General features: G+C 30.0%; 1 protein-coding gene across 1 annotated transcript in view; it reads right to left on the reverse strand.

Moving 5' to 3' along the window:
* Window positions 1-20,588, reverse strand: part of LOC136986983 (E3 ubiquitin-protein ligase MYCBP2-like) — a gene marked incomplete at its 3' end in the record, with an annotated part of 256,645 nt that extends 236,057 nt beyond the window's left edge. Inside the window, 2 exon segments of the mRNA XM_067284616.1 lie at window positions 3,126-3,192; window positions 20,311-20,588. Of these exon segments, the coding sequence (XP_067140717.1) occupies window positions 3,126-3,192; window positions 20,311-20,432 (189 nt within the window).
* Between the last annotated feature and the right edge of the window lie 1,815 nt (window positions 20,589-22,403).

Consider the following 22,403-nt stretch of genomic DNA (forward strand, 5'->3'; position numbering starts at 1 on the left):
CATATTGCCTTTTACATATAGTTATCCACACTAAATTATAGTAAATATCAAAATTTCAATCATAATTGTATTTTAAGAGTTTATAATAAATGTGTTTTTTGTAACTAACAAACAAAAGACGAGATGCAAATTTCTTTCTATCCATTCATTGATTTAATCTATAAATTCATTTTTATAGCACATTTTAATAGCTCTCTATAAATTTATTACATTAATAATTGAATAATCAAAAATAGATTAAAAAATTTTCTTTGCATAGTCTTGAGAAAATTCTAGTATCAATAAATAGAAATAAATTACAATAAAGAAGGTTTTCTTCAAAAACATCATGAAACCCAATAAATTCGTAAAGCCAAATAACCATCAGATTGTATTGAGCTACTTTTCCGTGATTATATTTATTTAATTACTAAATAATTTGTCACTAAAGAGAGGCGTTCAGAGAGGTTTTCTTCATTTTAACATATCCCCTAAATCTACAAATCTTTTCATTGTTAAATACTCTTGATAATTCTTTTTGATCTGTAAGACTAAATATCTGCATCTATAATTTCCAGTATAATAAGTCCTGTTAATATATAAAAAGTACTAGTATACAAAATAAATTTTAAATAGAGTTAAAAAGGACACAAAGGCATAATAATTAATTACTCTTGATAATTAACTTACAATTCAAATACTACTACTAGCAGACAGCTTTTTTACAGCATACAAATACTTTCGGCCTCTTAAATGACAGCTATAAGAATACAGTGGAACCTCGCTTAACCAGCACCTCGCATAATGAGCAAATTAAATTATTTAAAAAATGACTCGCTTAACAAGTGAAGTTTTGCATAACAAGTGACAAGGAGAGGAAAGTCCCAGATTGTGCGCATGCTCCATCATGCTATTATCTGTGATTTTTTTGTTTTCTGAAAATCGAATTCGCATTCTAGGTTGGTTCATTTCACGCTAAAGAAAAGATGATGATGATTCGCCCTAACTTAACAATGTATATTATATAATTTTCTTTGAATAAATATTATATGTAAAATACCATATTTACTCACGTATAAGACGATCTCGCATATAGGACGAGGTGCGACTTTAAAGATCAAAATAAAGAAAATTAGATTTATTAATGCAATTCTAATTTTATTTCATTTAATCACAAATAAAATATCAGCAAATGCACGTATTAAGGCAAACAACCATGTTTTATTGACGCTATCACCTTTTGTCTACTCGGACTCATTCTCCAAAGCTTTGTTACGATTCTCCTCTTTTTCACTCTTACTCCACAAAGCATCGTCCTCTGATCCGTCAAGTGAATTTAAAATGCAATATTTCCTGAATGACTGCTATCAGCTTTTTTGAAGATTGCTTTTCCATGCACCTGATACCCATGTAGCAAAACCAAAAGATTATAATGCACATTGTAAGGAACCGAGTCCGAACCTTATTTTTTATTTTATTATTAATTCCGTTTTATTATCTTTTTGTTTGGGGTTTATGTTTATTTAGGACGAAGGTTCCCCACCACTCTCTTGTTAGTAATGAAAAATGAAGAAAAAACAACTCACGGAGAAATAAGCGCCATAGGAAACATCTTGCGCACTTGCGCTGCCCGGCGGAAGTAACAGTCCGCAGAAAAAAAATGGAGGGGGGAGTCCCCACAATCACTAGTAGAGAAATACTTGATAAACTGTCTTAAACATCCCAGAAAATTATGATAAATATTTTGTAAACGGTTTATAAGCTTTGTCGGAAACTTAAAGCTGCCAGAACAAAGTTAATGTTAGCAACTAAGTATGTAAATAAGGGGAGTAACCCAGCTCAAGTGTGACGTCACCTCACAGTATAAAACCCGTACGTTAACCGAAGAAGGAGAGGTGATTTCCAAATCGAGGCGACTGTGAGAGCGAGGTTAATTCGAAAGCGAAGTATTTTCTGATAGAAGTCCAGATTGATAATTGGACGATCCAAGGTGCTAAAGAGGAGTTCGATTGACGATTTGACGATATCGAAAGGATTGAGGAAATAGTTTCTTCGTATAGTGAGGTGACGGATAGACGTTTAATTAGTAAGAGATTTTGTTCATAGTTGCTAAGTATTTGATTTGTCGAATTTCAAAGGGGAATTACTATTAAGTTAAGCTAAGTTTATTGTCGGGTTGACTTGTTGATTTTCGTTAATAAATTTTGTTTGGAATTATTGATATTTGTACGTAGTACGTTCTAGTTGCTAATTAAATATATTTGAACTTTTGATTTGACTTGATATTTATCGTTGTTATTACTAATTTTTCGGTGCACGCTTAAAAGCCCAGGCCTGGCAAACTAATCTCGAATCCGCGTAAAGTACCCGTTAGGTTAATGGAAGTTTTACCGACCGTAATTATAGTCGGTTTCCTAAGATACTAAAAAAAAATAGTACTTTACAACATGACAGGAAAAAGTTTATTTTTAATGATTCAGAATGAACAAATATTCATTAAAAATACTAATTTAACAAATATTAAATAACTACATATATAATCATTGCTAAGTGACCAGCTATTTTCAAATCACCTCTTTAAAAGCGACATTCTCCTTGACATCGATAGCACTCTGCAATAATGGCAGCATGAACTATATATGGTTCATCAAAGTTATTACAAAAACACAAAGGATCCTTCGCTTGCGCGAATAGGACGACCTAAGTTTTTGAAGCAGTGAAAAATGAATAAAAACCTTGTCTTATACGCAAGTAAATATGGAATTCAAGTATTTTTTTTGGCATGAAGTGCATCATCATATTTTACATTAATTTCTATGAGAAAAATTATTTCGCTTAATGAGTGTTTCGCATTACGAGTAAGATTCTGGAACAAATTATGCTCGTTAAGCGAAGTTCCACTGTAATGGGATAAATGTTTTGATTGAATTAAGAGGCCAAAAAATTTGTATGCTGTAAAAAAGTAATCTACTGGAAGTAGTGTTTGAAGTGTAAGGTAATGATTTATAGTCCCAGCTTCTGGGATGTTTATCTTAAGAAGTTATATATAACTTACTCTAAAATGGATTTTGTTATCTTCTATTGTTATAAATACAGTTTACATTTATTCTAGTAAAGGAGAGTATAATAAAATATTATATACTTACTTTTAATCTTTTTTTATCTTTTGCTTTACATTTTTTTCTTTTACTTTTCTTTTTGTCATTTTTCTTTCTATAAAATAAATTTTTTATTACTCACTTTCCATTATCATAAACTTTCATTGAAAATGTTACATTTTAGCAACATATAAAAATATGAAAAATAAAACTTAATTAAAATTTATAAAAATATCTCTAAACCATAAAGTGTTTTATTTAATCAATAAAACACTATTTATATTAAACTAATTGACATATTCTGACTCTGTAAATACTTAAAACCATTAAAAAACTTTTTATTCTATATTTTTTGTACAGGAAGATCCAAAACCTATCTACCAAGTTTAATGCTTTATTATAACTGAATAACAAGGTATTCAAATCTTACACTATTATTAAAATCAATAGTTGAAGCCGTTTATGTTCAATATGTTTGACCTTAACTTCAATGATTTTGGCATCATGAAAGATAACATATAACAGTAAATTAACTAAAATGCATATTATCCAGATCTTGAACCCTTCAATTTTCTCTACGGAAAAAATTTTCCATGAAAATAATTCAAGAATAGTTCATAACAAATCAATCCAAAGAATTTGGAGGAGTTCAGTTATTCACTAAGTATGAAAGATGTTCCTACTCCAAGTGTTCTTCAAAGTATAATCGAGAAAGATTGAAATTGAGGGTAAATATATTGAGCACATTGTATTAGGTTAATGCAAAATTTTTTGGAATTTTGTAAATCTCTGTAGAATATTCAGAATTTTTCTCCAACAGAACACATCTAGAAATTTCTTGTATAGTATGTAAATGAAAAGTATTGAGGTACACAATCATATATGAAAAGATATTCTATAGTGATACCAACTTTTTAAATATGGCAAGTTTGCCAACACTTTCTTGTGACCAAATCTGCATATGTGTGTTTTATATTCATCAATTTCATATAACAGCAGCTGAATCTTATTGCCTTGTGGTGCAGTTGTTTGGCAAGAATGTCATCTCCAAGTCTACAATTGGTTCAGTAAATTTAAAGCTGAGCAATATAAAGTCAAAGATAAGTCAAACTCAAGAAGGCCTTCCATCCTACTGGATAACAAATTGCAATAGCTGGTAGAAGCCAACCACACCTGACCATGCAAGAAATAAACAAAACACTTGGTTATGATCAGTCTACTGTAGTTCATCAATTAACTGCCATTGGAAAGGTCTGTAAGATCTTTCTTCATGACAATGTAAGTCACATGAGTCAAGGGTTGACCCAGCAGAAGCTGCTTGATCTCAACTGGAAGATCTTCCCTCATCTCCATACAGCTCAGACATTACATCTGATTATCATCGCTTCCACTACATGCAACACTTCTTGAATAGAAAACTGTGATGATGATGAGATGAAAATCACACTTGCAGAGTTCTTTGAGTTAAAACTGCCTGAGTTTTATTCAACAAGAATCCATGACCTGCCCAATCAATGGAAGAAAGTGAATGTAATAGCAATTATTTTTTTAATAAACTATTTTTTGTTTCTAAAATAACTGTTGCATTATAAAATGCTAAAAAATTTTAAAAACTTTTGCACCAACCAAAACTACAGTACTACCACTCACACCTTTAAAAATGCAGTATGATTTTTATTTTCAAAATATTTTCAGTCGTTTTAAATGTCCTTCCTCGGGATTAGAAAAACAGATTACAATTTTTTACCTACATAGAAGTCCAATGCACACAGTTAAATGTTTGATGTTTTAAAGTGTTAATATTTGAAATGCAACTTGTTCCACAAGAGAGCTTCCATTCTTATTTTTAAATTGTAATCTGTTTTTCTATCCTGAGAAAGTTCATTTAAAACAACTGAAAACATTTGAAAAATTAAAATCATATTGCATTTTTAAAGGTATCAGTATACTATAGTTTATGACGACACAGTTTTGCTGAATAGCCCGTCAACCAATCATATATATAACTTAAACAAGTAAAATGGCAAAGCTGTATTTGAGACAAGACTATGTCTCGGAAACTCACTACTAAGCGTATCACTTTGACACTCAAGGCAGATCTCGTTCTCATTCTCCAAACTTCTTTGGTATCGCTGGTTTTGAGTGCAATCGTTCAAATTTTGCTGGCCATGACCATAAGGTCGTCCATGATGCATTTTCAGTGAAATTGACCTATCCAATGTCAAAATTTCTCTCCATTGCGTGTCAGCCCGGGTTGAATTTTTGTTGATGAATAACAAAAATTCCCCGTTTTTGAAAAAAATAGTCATCGCTACGGTATTGTCCGAAATTATTATTTTATTTTGCACAAACAATATACAGTTTAACCCGATTATAATGTCATATAACAAGAATCCTAATATGACATTAAATGACATGACAACAACAACTCTAATATAACGTCTTTAGGGGCATGGCTAAAATCTGTATACGGCATGTTCACTGCTAGGCAGAATTAGTCTGGGTTGCGTCCTACCTTGTTCGTGATGTCCACGTTGATCTTGACCACATGTTCCGTGTCTTTTGTTCTGCTGGTAAAAATTAACTGAGAAACTGATAATTTACTTAATTTGATTGGCTATGCGATATTTACAATAGTGTCAAGATATAATACAAATCTAAGATCAGCACAGCTGTTGACTCAAAACGTTAACTAACATGAAGTAAAAAGATGTCTCTCCTCATTGGAGTTTGGGAGCAAAGAGAGGTCAGAAGGCAAAGGTCACACGGTGGCACCCTCTGCCCTACACGTCAAATTTTTATCGGTCCCACGATTTTACCATACTAGATAATGTTAATAAACCCACTTGTAACGAAATAAAACCGTTTTAATGTCATATTTGAAGCGCTCCCAAATTTACAAAATTAGATTACAAATTTTATTTAACAAAGAAAATACTGTGGGTTCAGTCCTAAGGTCAAAATTCACTTCCTAGAATGACTGAGTGGTATTCTCCCCACCTGACTTCTGTGGGGTGAGGTGCCTGTTTTGCCTGTTTGTAGAAGAGGGTCGCCATTTTGTATTTTATTTTGACTCGGTTCTCGGTCCCCCGACTACCTACAAGTCTGGATTTTTTTATGCGCAAATGATTTGGGCACCTAATACTCTGTGCCAAATTGCAACTCCTGACATGTACTCCTTCATACCTCTAAGCTGGTAACACAAGCCAGCAGTATGATTTTATAAACAAGACATAGTTTTGTCAAAAATATACCTGTTTCCTGGACAAACAAATGGCCCTGTTTAAGCACATCAACTTCATCTTATTGAGGAGAAGTTCAATCCCAAATGGAAATCAAATCCAAAAAAACGACATGGGTAACACACCATTACTTTTACTCTCCATCAGGAACTAAAGACAAGCTCCTGGTGGAGGTCTTAAAGTATGGGCCAGCATTTGCACCATTACTTAAAATGCTAAATTTGAATGATATTTGAAAAAGACTTGTATATATCATTGTTCCAAACAACTAACTTTGGCATAATACAAATTTATCAAGTTTGAGATATTGGTTTATATCATTGTTTAGTTGAGCAACTTTATTACAACCGAACAATAAGGTATAAAAATATTATTCAAATATAATCAAACCTCTAAATATTGACAAGAATGGCCATTATTGGGAGATGAGCTAAATTAACCCAATTAGATAAAAAAAAGCTTATGGAAGAAACACGTTATTTAAATTCTCTAATAGCTTAAAAAACAATTTCATTTTTTAATACAGTAGTCCCTTGTTATATCGCACTTGTTAGGAGATGAAAAAAAAGCACAATGTATCCAGCAGTGTGATGTAACCAAGTACTAAAAATTCTGAGCTTTCACTAAACCTATTATACAATGCTATGGAATCTCTATCCTCTATTCTTTCATCAGCAAGTGTTTCTGATATAAAATAAGCTTAGTTTTACAATACTGAATTTTATTCCTGGTTATATTGTATTAATTGACATTTATGTAAACATTGATACCAGGAATGCTCATTTAGCACTATTATTTCTTTAACAATAACATTTAAAGTCAAATACTGTGGACATAAAAACAAAATAGCAGTTGCAATTTTATTATACAGCACTATATTTCATAATAAATCGCTTATTAAAAATTTGTGTAACTTATCCAATATAACTTCCTAAGCCTTTACGTTTCCGGTACCCAAGACAAAAATTAACAACCAACAAATGTTTTCAATCCTCCTCCGAGATCTTCGTCAGGTTCTTTGACGGTTTTGAAAATGGAATGCGAATAAAATGCTTTTGAAATTCAAATGATAGAACATCTCCAGCGTGCAATAACTGAGAAAAAAACCAACATACATTTAATATAATGAGACTATCGTAAAAATAACGCTGTCTATTCGTACAGGAATACTACACGGCTACCATTGCAGGTGCACCTCGGAGATATATTGCCACGCATATGATAACACGTTGCCATCCTTGAAATTGATGCACTTCCCCGATTTTGATGCCTTGTAAATCTCAAGGGTCTCCAAGGCCCTGATGTGGTCCGTATCAAATGACCTTTTAATGAGGCTGGTGTTATCAAAATCTGCCTCTACATCGGGGTCCATGGCGTACGTCGACAGAGTGGTGGTGTATCTTTTTTTGGCACCGTCATACTTGTGTTCTAAAATCCTTTTTTGAATGGACCTCTTGGTAGATCCAATATATATTAGGTCCCTTTGGAACCTGTGATCCCTTATCGGGCTACTATATACCCCTGGCGCTCTTAGAAAATCCAGTCTGTCTTTGGCGTTCCTGAGTAGCGAATAGATCGATTGGGTTCTTGAGTACGCCAACTTGGTGCCCTTCTTCCGCGCTATTTCCTTGTACAGGGCATGCAGACCTCTGTTGTACTGTACCACCGTGCGCTGGTTCGGACCCAAATTAGACCCATCCCCTGAGGCGTGCTGTGCTGTTTTTGTATTAAGAAGGTTATGCGCTAATCTATGGACCAGGCCACGTCTGTATCCATGACTAGCGGCTATGTCTTCTATGTGTCGCAGCTCTGTGACTGTATCTTCCCATTTAGAATTATGAGTGTACGCCCTCCTAACTAACGCCTGAACGCCGCAATCTTATATGGATACGGATCCTCAGACCCAGCGGGTATGTACTGTACATAGGTAGGTAGTCGGGTTTGTAATACACCCGCGTTTCAATACTGTTTACCCTGAGCAAAATAAAGTCACTACTGTATAAAATACCATATTTCATTGCAAAAAGAAATTCAATGACAATTAATAATTTAAAATTTATTGACTCAAGTGCTTTTGAAATTTGGGGACAAAAAACGTGATATATCCGAATCCGCAATATTATGAGGGGCTATTGTAATTTATAAAGTATTTTAAAATAATTCCGAAATCTCTAAACATTCACAGATAACCAGACAAATTAAAATATACAGTTGACCAATCAATCCATGCAGTTTTGTTCATAAATGGCAGAAAACTGCCATTTATGAACAAAACTGCATGGAAAAGCTATTATTATGAAAAGCTATATCAAATTTTGAAAGCATGTAACCATTGCAAACTGACATTTCAATGTTCATATTTTTTAAGTGTAAAGATTAGTTGTGTTTTGTGCTTAACATCAATTGAAAGACAAATAAGCAAAATGAGCATTCTGTGTGAATCTCGTCTCCCAAACCTTCCTTCAAAGGGCCAAACAGGTAATAATCATGTGATGACAGATTGTAGGCTGGGTAATCCAGAATTTTCAAACTAACTGCAATGATCATCTCCACCACATTCTGAAACCAGCCAAAGACTTTTATTCCATACGCATAACAGCACTTTAAAATAATGGGAGAAGTGTCAGTTTGTGGAGGGAGAATACAACATGAATTACTGTATCTTTACCAGTGGGATTTTAGAAGAATGCTAATGTTTTTATTATATGGTTAACAAGTCATCCTCAGGCATCAAAAGTGAAAAGTGAAGTGCTAGTGTCAGAAGGACAAAGTCAAAAGTCAAAGGAGGTATACATAGAGAAAGAAATACAAATTATGACTAATGTTGTATATTTGAAATATTACATACTACCGTATTTTATGGACTATAAGACGCACTTTTTTCTTCGAAAAATTGCCTCCAAAATTCAGGTGCGTCTTATAGTCTGTAGTGTCTTATAGGTATTTTTTTAAAAAATTGCTTAAAAATTAAGGTGCGTCTTATAGTCCATAAAATATGGTAATTACCATGTACGGGATTTTGTATTATTGTTTATGTAATAATATTTTTGTTTTGAATATTTTATTTATGTATTGAAATTGTACTAATGCACTGGATGTCACATATAGGTAATGATTATTGTACATTATATTATATATTATGTATTGGTTTTTGTATCTATGAATTTGGACTTTGTACAGAGATTATTATATTTACTGTGTTTGTTATTGAACAATATGTATGTTTGGTATTTTCTTTTTTTTACTTTCTTCCCCATACAAAGGGTATAAGAATATCTTGTACTAAATAAGTAAATAAATTATGACTAAGTAACACACCATTACCAGTTCCAATGCCATTGCTAAAATTATAGAAAAAAACTGAACTGCACTTGTAATTCATTACACAAGACTATTTCCAATGAATAAACAAAACTTGAAATAGTTGATAAGTAAAGGGAAAAGGTGCTTTTAATGGAGCATGAAAAATAAATCAACAGAAAATAACACTGATTTAACAAAACTGAATGTTCTAGTACTTTTGAGTTTCTAACATTCAACTTCAGGAACTAAACTGAAATAATGTGTTTTCAATTAAACACAATAAAACATTTTTTAATCACATTCCCAAAGATGAGTATTTAAGTTCAAAGGTGCTAGAACATTCACTTTTGTTAAGGGGGTGTTCTGTTGATTTATTTTTTCTTACTCCATTAAATATATTTTTTCTCTAGTTACACTTTCAGCAATAAACTATTACAGCAAATTCTTGTTAGTTCGAAATTCAAGGGACAGAATAATCACAACTTCAAATTATCAAGTTTCAAATTATTTGAGATTTAGGCTACATATTTCTGCACAATATGCTAAATGCCATGTAACTGATGTAATTTATTAAGCAAACAAAATAGAAATACATATACAGAACATTACTTTTGTTAATTAAAAATTAATAATAATAAAATAAATGTGAAGGTAAACAGTACATATCTGGTAAGAACCTCACAGGTTGCCAGATAGATTTTATAAAAGTAAAGCAAAATTCCTGTAAATGTAGCCCAAATTATTTTTAAAGCAGCCCGAAAAGTAGTAAATTTCCCAAATGTATTAGTGTAGAGCCCTACAAATATCTAAATCTGCTAGTTGTAGCCCAATAATTCCTAGGCCCAATCCCAAAAATGAGCAGTATTTTATGAGATAAGAGAAAAACAGCATAGTCCATGAGTAAGTTAACATCCAAAAATGTGTTACTGTAAAAGCAAAGCAATATTGACCAAAATTAGAACTGTTCTCTTATAGTATGGAGAACTTCAAACTAACTTAACAAGTTAACATATGCATATCACAGTTCAGACAGAATCTTCACTTCAAATTTTGAAGTAGCCGTATTTCAAACTAACAAATTCCTTAACGTGTAAATTCCCATATCCCCGACTGGGACAAAAGTACAGTTACGAACTAAGTGGATTTCAAACTATCTGAGTTCAAATTAATGAGGATTTCCTGTATATAAATATTTTTTTCTGGTTCTGTTCTATACATTCTTTCAATATGCTAAATGGTATAAGGTTAAGAGGTAGTTGTTATTATTTTCTGGTGTTGAGATGGAGTTTTGTATACATTCTTTCCTTAACTAATACTCTCTAAATCAGAATGAATTATCTATAAAAATCATATAGAACTGTATCACTACCCAATAAGTCTCAATGTACTCAAATGTAGCTATCGTAAAATGAGAATTACTTCTGCTAATCAAATTTTAAGTACAGTATTTAATTTCAATCCTATTCTCTTTTATTGCACTCCAACAAATCAAAATATTATACAATTTAAAAAACTGAGAATTGTCATAAATTTAATATTTTTGTTAAAAACAATATTAGAATTGCTGAGACTATGACAGTTTACTTCAAATTCCCAATTAAAATCAACAAGCACAAACATCTCAATTATTTTCTAATTACTTTAACTAAAAATTTTTACATCCAGATAAAATGTTTACTTCTGAAAGAGTAGTGTCTGATAAAAACTTTTTTGTGTAGGGTCAATGTGAGTAAATATGAGACACTTTTCAAAACTTTTATAACAGCATTTGTTAGGATCAGTATTTTACAAAAATAAATACTTGACAAGGTCTACAGATAGTGTTAAAATCTAATGGAGTATTCATTTTTTCTGTATGTATGAGAATTGTTGAGCAAAAGATTTTTTTCCTTCAAAAGGTATGAGACATTGGGAGGTGAAAAATGACACACCCATTATATCACCATAAAGGACTTGCCGATGCCAACAGCAAAGTTAATAATGAGGTAGTACAGGTTAAATGCAAGACATTTTTGTATAAAACATTGCTCCATGATATTTAGAAGTAAGTAGATAACATTAAATATTCATCAGTTTTGAAAAGTGTCTCATATTTACCCACATTGATCCTACTTTTTAGTTTTTCTCCATTAACTGTTTGGCATCTTTATTATTTCATTCAAAACTCACACTTATAAGAACAAAGAAATGTTTTTACTATGATACAGCACAATTAAAGTAAAAAAGTTTCATGGAAAGTAATGACTGTTGAATAAAATCTGGTGTGTATCATTTTTTATCTCATTTTGAAATGCACAAAACTCAGACAAAAAATGATATATGCAATAAAAACAACTAGCAGCTGAAAGCTGTGTTTATATACTACATACAAATTTCTAATTAAATATCCATGTCTTTTGAAGACATGTACAGAGCAAAAGTTAGTTGAACTGACAGAAAAGTTTTTGTACCTATTTTTGTATTGTTTCTTAAAAATTAAACAGACTCAATGAAACCATAGTCATTTTCATTCAGAAAAGTTATTTGCACCTTGCACTAATCTGTTGAGTTGCTATAAGCGGAGAATGATCATATGTTTGGCCAAAAACTTTTCTATAAAACCAGTCGACTACCAGAACTCTTTGTTCTGGTAATCGACACGTTTTTATTTAATTTTGTATTAACTCTTATCAAACTTTTACACAATATTTTTATAAAACTTCTTTAAAATATTAGTCTTTGAAGGAAAGACTGATTCAAAACTATAAATAAAAATTTATTTTACCTGTTGTCAAGCATATTTTGTGTAAGTAAATTTCACAGATCAAAACGGTATAAATTAAATGCAAAATATTCATAGCTGTTTAAATTAATTTAAATTCAGTTATGAATATTTAGTATTTTTCTACCAAGAATTTACTTAGTACATTAAACACTTTATTATAAATCACATAAAATGTTTTCAAATAAAAACTTTGTCACTGAATTAATATTTTAAGTAGATGTTATCACATTCTATCAGAACATAAATAAATTAAACAACAATAAATTCTGATCTACAAACATTCAGTTGATTAATTTGAATAATTTATGTAAGAAAATGTTTGTGGTAATTTTATAAATAAATTATTTAAATTGATTTTAATAATTTAAATAAATTAGAAACAAAATTTATAAAATAAATTAACTAAAATAATTGAATAAACTAAGCACTTGGTAAGAAAAAAGTAATAATTTTTTTTCTTAAATGTATAAAATATTTTTTGTTACTCATTAATACTTTATTGCATTACTGAACATACAGTAGTCACTGGTTTTACATAATAATTATTTCTGTATATTTCATAATTAAAAAAAATGCTTTATATAATTTATACATAACTAAATCATAATATACTACCATATAAAATATCACAAAAAAAATATGTTTAATAACAACAAAATTAACTGTTATGTTTAATTAATATAGGGTTGCCATAACCAAGTCATTAGAAATAGGACACTTTAAAAAATTTTCATAAAAACTGTCTGAGAAATTGTGAAATAAAATTAAATCAATATGTCTGATTTTTAAAACTAATTTTGTAAATTTGTTATTTAATCATAAATAACAATACAAATACAGTAAACTTGGCATTACATCAGATAAACCTACAAAAAACAATTTCAGTTTTATCTTGCTTAAAAGATGAAAAAAATCAACAACAACAAATAAAACAAAAAATTTAAATGTTGCGCTTGTAGCTTTTTAAGTATTTCATCTTTTCATTTCCAGTAGATTATAGAAATTTCTCTTCTTCATTTCTTTAGAGATAATTTCTCAAAATTCAAAACTCCAGCTTAAATAGAAAACAATAAGATCTTGCAAATTTGAATCAGATTTTAATTAAAAACAATTGAATTATATGTCAAATCAAATGGTAAGCAAAGAGAATAAAAAAAAGTCACAAATAAATACAAAAATCCCTTGATTTAATGAAGTGATTGGAGGAAGGTGTCTATTGCTGAAAATCCATTAAATTAAATGTTTAAAATCACACATTAACTAACTAACTTACAATGTACAGGATATATTAAAAGGCATTATATTGTTTAAGTATGAATAAAATATTATTATGATGTTACAGTACATTAAGTAATTTATACCCATTGACTCATCTTTTAGCATGCAGCTTCAGTTTAACCTGACTCCTGAAGCCATTACATTCAGCAGCTCCAAGCAACTATTAGTGATTTGAGTAAATGTCACTGGACAGTCATTTTGTAAAACTATAGATTATTGATTGTAGCTGTCATGTGCCATTTTATTCCATTTTTTAAAGATGGCAGATATCCAGAAGTCTCAAGAACCGAGAAAATGTTTTGCAAATTTTGAAAAGAAATTGCTGTTAGAACTAGAAAAATTAAAAATATTCATCATTGAAAATAAGAAAACCAACAGCATTTTCAAAAAAGGAAAACTTTTGGCATGGAAAGAAACAGAAATGGAATTTAATTCCATGCCAGGAGTTGTAATATGTTCAGACAATTTATACAATGTTATTTGAATATGAAAAAGTGTGCTACAAAAGCCCAAAGTAATGATACAATTTCATTATTCAAAACAGGTAAAAGTATAGAATTCAAAGATTCCATTGGGAAAGGTTAGGTTCAATGAACATTTAACCAACACCAATAAATAACAAATTTGATTTTGATGCTGAATAGCACAGGAAGAATGGTACAATGGTTTCTAATAATTAAGAATTACATTTTATATTTAGTTTTTAAGCTCATTTTGAATATTTCTGATACTATTTCAATCGAAAAAAAATAAGCAGATGTATTAGAAGATTCCACACATTTGGTATGTATTTTCTATTCTTTATATAAAATACTATGTGAAAAAAATATGATGTACAGCACATGTTATAACTAATTTTACAAGTTAACTTCTAATAAAATTGCTTCTATTATTATTTTAATTAATAAAAAAACATATATTTAATATATTATAATATAAATATTTTTATTAAACATTGTTTTGTTACTAGTAGTACATCATACTACTTTTGATCTTTAATTTCATAGCATAATCTTTAATAAGATCTGTAAGTAATTCTTGTAATTAAACTGAAAAAGTCATGTATGTAGGGAAATTTATTACATGTTCTTGAACAAATGAAATTATTTAAATGTTTACTTGTAAACAGAAATTAGACAGCTTAAGCAAGCATTAACAGGGGTCATACAAAATTCACAATTTGCAAAAATTATATTCTATCTATCATCTGGCAATTGGAGTAGCGAATAGCCATAGAACAGTCCAGAAGAAAAAAAGTCACTTCAGTGAAAAGGAATATAATAAAACATGAATTGGTCTTGGTTGGATACAATTCTACTGTTAATAAACAAAAAGAAAGTTACTCACTGCAGAGTTTTTATGACTGAGACACTCAGTCATAAAAACTCTGCATTTCTTTTATATTATCTGTAATTCTTTCATTTCAGGTTGGTATAAAAAGTCACAGCAAGCAAAAAAGTATCGTCATAAATAAAAAATGTGTTTGACGAATAGGTTGGCAATTGCTATAAAAAAGCAAGGGTAATCCCTGATTAATATAGAATCCTAGAGCAATCTTCACCAAACAACTACCGGATTCCGTCAGGCTATTTATCCACACTTAAATTTAATTAATTTCTAAATAATTTGTCATAGAGGGAGGCATTAGGTGCCATCTCTTATTAAATTTAATAATTATAATTAAATTAAATAATTTTTCAGAATATTCTGGAAGAAAATAATCAGCCCGGAGCGAGACTCTAACCCACAACTCCTGCTTACCATGTGGATGTGTTGCCAGTTACGCTAACCGGACCTCCAGTCCAATCTCCACTTACAGGTATATTTAACTATGATATAACCATCCTCAGTTACATACCTGGGTTAAATTTAAATGCAGATAAATAGCCCAATAAAATCTGGTAGTTGTTTGGCATAATACAAATTTATCAGGTTTGAAAGATGTTTATAATGACAGATTTCTTCTAGAAATTAAATATCATCTAATATTTCAACATCCTCTGCTGTTGCATACTTATTTGTTCTGAATATTTTTAACCAACTGTGCAAGCTCCAACTGTTGACTTCAACTTCGAACCTTTGAGTAATATGGGTCAAAACATGAAGTCAAATCTGACCTTATGAAACATTGGAGAATAGTGATTTAAGATTTGGCTGATGGTCAGGCAGGTTTTCATCTTTCACCACAGATAGCCATTAGCGGTTTAAACTCAAACAAAGTGCAAATATTCTTCAAAGATGTGGAAGAATTTGTAAGATACATAAATACTATTGTTGTAGTATTGTTAGATAACAAAATGAATGTAGGTATTCTGAAGTAAATTCAACAATATGAAAACAAAAACATCTGCCTCTTCCTTACAGAAGTTATTAATTTTGCAAAAATAATTATTTTCAAAACTTCAGCTAACCATCTTCAGAAGGCACATAATCTGATAACATTAATGAAATCAATCATAGAACAAAAAATATTCTCTACAATACTCAACCCTTTGGTTACATTTGACAGAAGTGTCCTGTCAATAGTATCAAATTATCATTCTACATTTGCTGTGAAACTCCTGTCATTAGATTTATTATGCTTGTGTTAAAGATATGGATGAATTGAAGCATATTTAATTTAAAAAAGCTAGTTCCTTTTCTTTCTAACACTCATACTTTGAATTATGTAATTCATACTTAGGATACTTAGTTTTATATTTTAAAGAACTGAATAAAATTTTTTAATTCTTAAATACTTTATAAGATATTTTTTTAATAATTCCCTTATTCTTAAGATTTTCTCTTGAATGAAAGGCATCAAGAATATGCAAACAGTCTTTACTTCATTTGTTTACATTTTATAATACATCTACACGTTTCTACTTTTTCCTTATCCACTTCAAGTAACATCTTCCAACTCCACATTTCAATCAATAAAATTTTATCAAAAATAATCAGTATCACTACTAGTCTTGTAAGACATTCTTATAATAATAATGTTAAAAGAAACTGTTATAGATACAAGAGTAACCTTTGGCAAAATATTCTGCTTCAAGTTTTCTTTTTAGTTTTTGCAATTAGATCAGACATACCCAAAATAGATATATCTTTCGAAGGATCATATTTAGACTCATTGTTTCTTTTGCTATTTTGTTTCTACAAACACAGTCTACAACAATGACAACAATGTTGTTTTCATTTAATGTTCCATTTGTGTCAAATTTAATTTGACAAATAGCCTCACCATGTATACTTTGAGTACGTAAACATTTTTAGTAACATCTTGTAAAGAATAAAACACTAAATTTTAAGCCCCTTTATAAGATATTGTTCTAATTATTTTTTTGCATTTAAATTTCTACCTTTGCAGATCTGTAGAAACCATGTCTCACAAAGGATTTCTTTCTCTTTGACTTACAGTTTTTGGCTTTTTCTTTCCTTGTCTCATTTATGAATAAAATAAAATCTTATCTTTCAATCCTTACTTTCCATATTCATTCATAAATGGAAAATTAATAATAAACAATCAGAAATAACAAAAGAAAATATCAGCATTGTACTTCCACTTTCAGATGATTTCTTAATAACCTCAAAGTATGCTGTTTATTATTTACCTCAGTCAAAAAATAATGAAAAATTCCAATCATAAATGAGACTTCTTTTTTCATTCTTTTCTTTATACTACTACTTCCTAAATAAATCTCACACCGAACTATCCTCAAACTATCATATCTTTATTGAATCTGTTAAATGTATTATTGTTTACATGAGAGTTGAAAAATAAACTATATTCAAAACATTTACTCATAAATGTATACAACATAGCTTATTGAAACTCTTACACAAAGTTAATAAATGGCAGATTATACAGGAATTAAGAACAAAAATTAATATTGATTTCTAGAGTGCATTGTTCATCATGAAAGGTGACACACACCAAAAGAAAATCATTTTTCAGGTTTTATATAATCTATTAAATATTTAATAGTGGTATTAGTAAAAAGTAACCTGCGAATGTTTACAGCAATATAGAGCAGATCACAATAACTTTTGTACAATGAATAATAAACTTTAAATATTAGTTCAATATTAAGAGGAAAACAGCTGATTAAATAAATGAAAGAAGTCTAGTTTATCCAAACTAATAATAGTTTTAGCCATAAGAATAATCACTATTCTGTATATAATTAGTATATTATTACTTTGTATCATAATTTATCTCCGAAACATAATTTTTCAATTGTTTCTAAACATCAGAATTCTTCTACAACTCCAAGGATCAGAAACAACATTGGAAATCAGACATGTTATTTTGTAGTGAACTGTAGAAAATACAAATAAGATTATTATATGCTTTAGCATTCTTCTCTATATTTATGTTTTAATTCCAAAACACACATAAAAGAAAAGATTTATGAAAACAGAAAATGTGTGTGTGTATTTAATAAGACAATTAAATAAAATATTTCAGAAAATCTTTGAGTATTTTCAAAACCAGCAACATATAGTAATAATATTATTATGGAACATGCCATATAAATATGTAAGGAAGATAAAACATTTAATATTTTTAAATTTGTATTTTCTGCAAATTAACATAAGGTACCTGATTCCCAATTTAGTTTCTAATTTTTGGAGATGGAGAAGAATTTGAATCTTTGGAGATAAATAAAAAATTATATCTTGGAGATAAATCATGTAGAAAATCATCATACTAATTATAGAGAATAATGAGTATTCATAGGGCTAAGCTATTATCTGAGATTTGAAGGGATACAGTTTTTCCATTTATTTAATCAGCTTTTTTCTTTTTAATATTGAAGTAATATTTAAAGTTTATTATTCGTTGAATCCATCATTTAAATATATATCCAAGATATACATAAAAATTAAGAATTTTTGGGTAATTTTCTTTATCACATTAACTACACACCAATATGAAATATTTACTTATTGAGTGTGCGATAATATTAAAATTACTATTATATATTACTAGATATATCAGTTTATTAAAACTATATATAAATCATTATTGTTTTATTTTATATTCAATGTGATCTGTTTCGCTGATCTGAAATATCTAAATCATCTCTCTTAATGCAGTCTGGCAGTGAAGGTAGAGAAAATAATCTAGAATATGAATACATGTCAGTTTATATATAGAAAATCAAGATGCATCACACATTAAAATGGAAACAAATTTCTAAATATATAGTTAAGAACAGATGATACAGTATATTTCAAATTATAAAACAGAGAAACAAGATAGTAAAATAATATTAAATCCAATTTTCCTTTTCTGCACTATAAAATAATTAACTATGATATATTAAGATTTACACATAGATAGCAAAAATACAAGCAGGCATTTGATTATGTTACGTAATTTATAATCAAGTATGAAACAATTTAAATAACGCCCAAATGGTTAAAATAAAAATGAAAATTTATTATATATCAATAACTAATATACATAATAAATTTCATCATCAGTTTGAAATAAAATTCTTTACTGAGTTTTAAAAATAATAAAGCTTCCTCTTGGAGTTCACAAATTTGTTATAACTAAAACATTCTCCAAAATGTATCATCACATCATCAATTGAAGCTTGATGTAATTTCTCAGCTTTTTAAAGGTGACATGATGATATTTTTGACACAATGTCTCTCTTTTTTCTTTATTATAAAACCCAAATAGAAAACAAAAACTCAATCAATAAAAAGCATCCATAAATTAATGATAAAATTTTATCAATTTTAACAATTTCCTCTTCAACTTTCACTTGAGTATTTATCATAATAAAACTTTCAACATTTAAAGCATGCACTTTATTCTCTCAAAAATTATATCCATAATATTCACAAACAGAAATGTTTGTACGACGACCACAGAGCAAGAATGATCCATGTCAGTTAATTTCGAGATAATTAACAAAACCTTTTATATAATATTTTCCATATTTTCTTCTTTTTGGGCTTGGAACGTAACAACAAATTTGCCTCAAATCTGTATCGCACTAGAGCAATACAGATAAAGCAGCTTTTGAACAAATTCCACCAAAAACCAGACTTAGATCACTCTCGCTCCAAGATCACTACGTTACTACACCACCAGATGCTCGGCGAAAAAAATTTGTTCACCGAACAAATGTTCTCGACCTGTTAACGTAGGTCATCCTAGATTTTGAAATGTTCGCCGAGAAAATTTTACTAGTGTTCCCAATCTATTAGCACAAGCTATCTCCAGGTTTTTAAATGTTTGCCGACAAAAATCTATTTACCGGACGTGTTTCCAACCTACTAACTTAGGCCGTCTCCAGGTTTTTAAACCAATTATAAATCCTATAGACTTGTAATTGATTTCAAAACCTGGAGACAGCCTACGTTAGATTTACATACGGATTTATAATTAGTGGTGCAGCGAGTTCGTAGTCTCTCTCCACCGAGTGCACTTTGTATACAGGCATGTTTACGTGTTAAAAAAACATGCTAAGTTAAGTTTTAAGCTGAATAAAGCTGTGGAAAATGAAATCATCATCAAAATATTTATAATATATTCCTTATTTATAAATATTCTTAAATGTTTATTAATATATTGACATAAATAAATGCTAATATTAATTAGATATAATGAGATATTGATTAGATATAATTGATGCCTTACTTATTTAAATCTCCGGTTAATCGAAACATTTCGTGAAATTCTAATTTTAATCCTTCCCCATTAATTTCAGATGCATGACAATGTGGCCCGCACCGAATTGTTTCTAAAGTCATTGAAGCCATATCTGATATCTTTCACAGTTCTAGATAAAATATATTCTTTATTTCATTTCTCAATTTGTCAATAAAGTTAATATTAATTATAGATAAATGCTCGTAAATAAGGATAACTCCCTCCACTCCATACTATGCCACACTATTGAGAAAGGACTGGATAATTTCTTGAATCACCGCAAAGTGGTGCTTTTCTGTTTCTTTTTTTTTTTTTTTTTAATTATTTTCCTTTCACTTTTATTCTTAATATTACGAAAATGTTATTGTAATTATATAACTCGAGTTTTATATTTTAATACTTTTTAATTATTTTATAATATTAATATTTTTATTAATATTGGAATAATACGATATTAATAAAAACGCAATCGTACAGTACAAGTGAATTGTTTTATTAATTTTTCCTCCATTTTTTTTATTTTGAACTACACAAACATTAACTAAATTTAATTTACGTTTTTAAGCTACATAAAAGATGAAAATTTATATGTATACATAGTAATTCATTTAATTTAAATTTTAGCTCATTATGAATTGGTTCATCAGTTGAAATTTTAGCCCACGAAATATCAATACATTATATAGGCTTACATGTCAGCCAGAATTATGCCCGTTACAAGCAGGCCAAAGCAACAATAGGGGTTTTTTTCTAACTCTAGTAAGCTCATTATGGGTTCGGCCAGGCCCACATGGAGCGGTGGGTGGTGAAGGACAAGGGCGGACATATCCGGTCGGATTACCCTCCAAAAAATTCCTGGAGATTTTTCGACCCGTCGGATTCGATCCCGGGTCCCCCGGAGCCAGCGCCGGATCTAATAGGTGCGAGGCCCGATTGAATTTTTTTGCGGGGCCCCTCAAACTTTAAATAACAAAATTAATTAACAGTTGATTTACATATTGAAATATGTTGTTTTATTTTTAATATACCTAGATATTTATTTTTGTAACATGTACTATTTTTAAATATTTAAATTTTGATCTGTTGTGGGGCCCCTTCAAACGTGGGGCCCGATTGGCGCATATCGCTCCAATCGCCTCAAATCCGGCTCTGCCTGAAGCGGTAGGTTGCCACCTTCACTGCTCGGCCATCCGGCCGTCGCAACAATAGGGTCGATCAGTACGGGACAGTACAGAATGAAGCATTGTTTTACAACAAAAACTGAATATCGGTGCCCCACTCTGAATTCTTCGGAATAAATTCTCTTGTTTGTATCTGTTCAAGCCCGTATACACAATTGTAAGCTAACACGCCATTATCTGAACGACAAGTCTATTATAAAATAATTCATACAGCTTTAGAGGATCCGAAATCGGACTCAGGCAAACAACTCTAAAATTTTTCATGGGCTATTTATCCTTCAACAGCCGGTAGTTCCCATTATGAGTCTGGCAAAACCCATGATGACATGGAAAAAGATCCTCTTAGTGAACACTAAAGGTCCAATTTAAAAGAGAAAAAACTCAAAAATAAAAAAAAAACATTAATGTGAAAAAAAATTGTAAATTATGATTTACAAACCAGTCATCTCATAAATTAATTTCGGTCAAAATTTTAAAAATTTGGTAATTAACAAGAAGCGTATATTTGTTTTGAAATCCCGAAGAAATGATTTAATTGGTCCAGCCCAATAATAAAATTAAATTAATATTGTAAGCTTTATGTTATTTCAATTTTTTTGTCTTTTTACAAATTTTATGTATTAAGTTAGTGGTCTTCAACCGGAGTGCCACGGCTCACACTAAAATATCAACGACACTTCCGGGGTGCCACGAAATATAGCACTGAGCAGCGCCATTACACTTCTTATATGTTACTAAAAGTGCGAGAAATGCAATAACTTTATTGATAAAGAAGTAGAAGTGCTGCAAAAAATTACAAGGTGGAAGCGCCATTATCAGAAAAAAGATTTTTTTTAACTCTGCTCTGTGGGCACTAAGAGGATCTTTTTTAGCAAGCCCATTATGGGTTCGGCCAGGCCC

Source organism: Centruroides vittatus, unplaced genomic scaffold, assembly GCF_030686945.1.
Source record: "Centruroides vittatus isolate TY-2023 unplaced genomic scaffold, ASM3068694v2 scaffold_1431, whole genome shotgun sequence".
NCBI classification, from domain to species: domain Eukaryota; kingdom Metazoa; phylum Arthropoda; class Arachnida; order Scorpiones; family Buthidae; genus Centruroides; species Centruroides vittatus.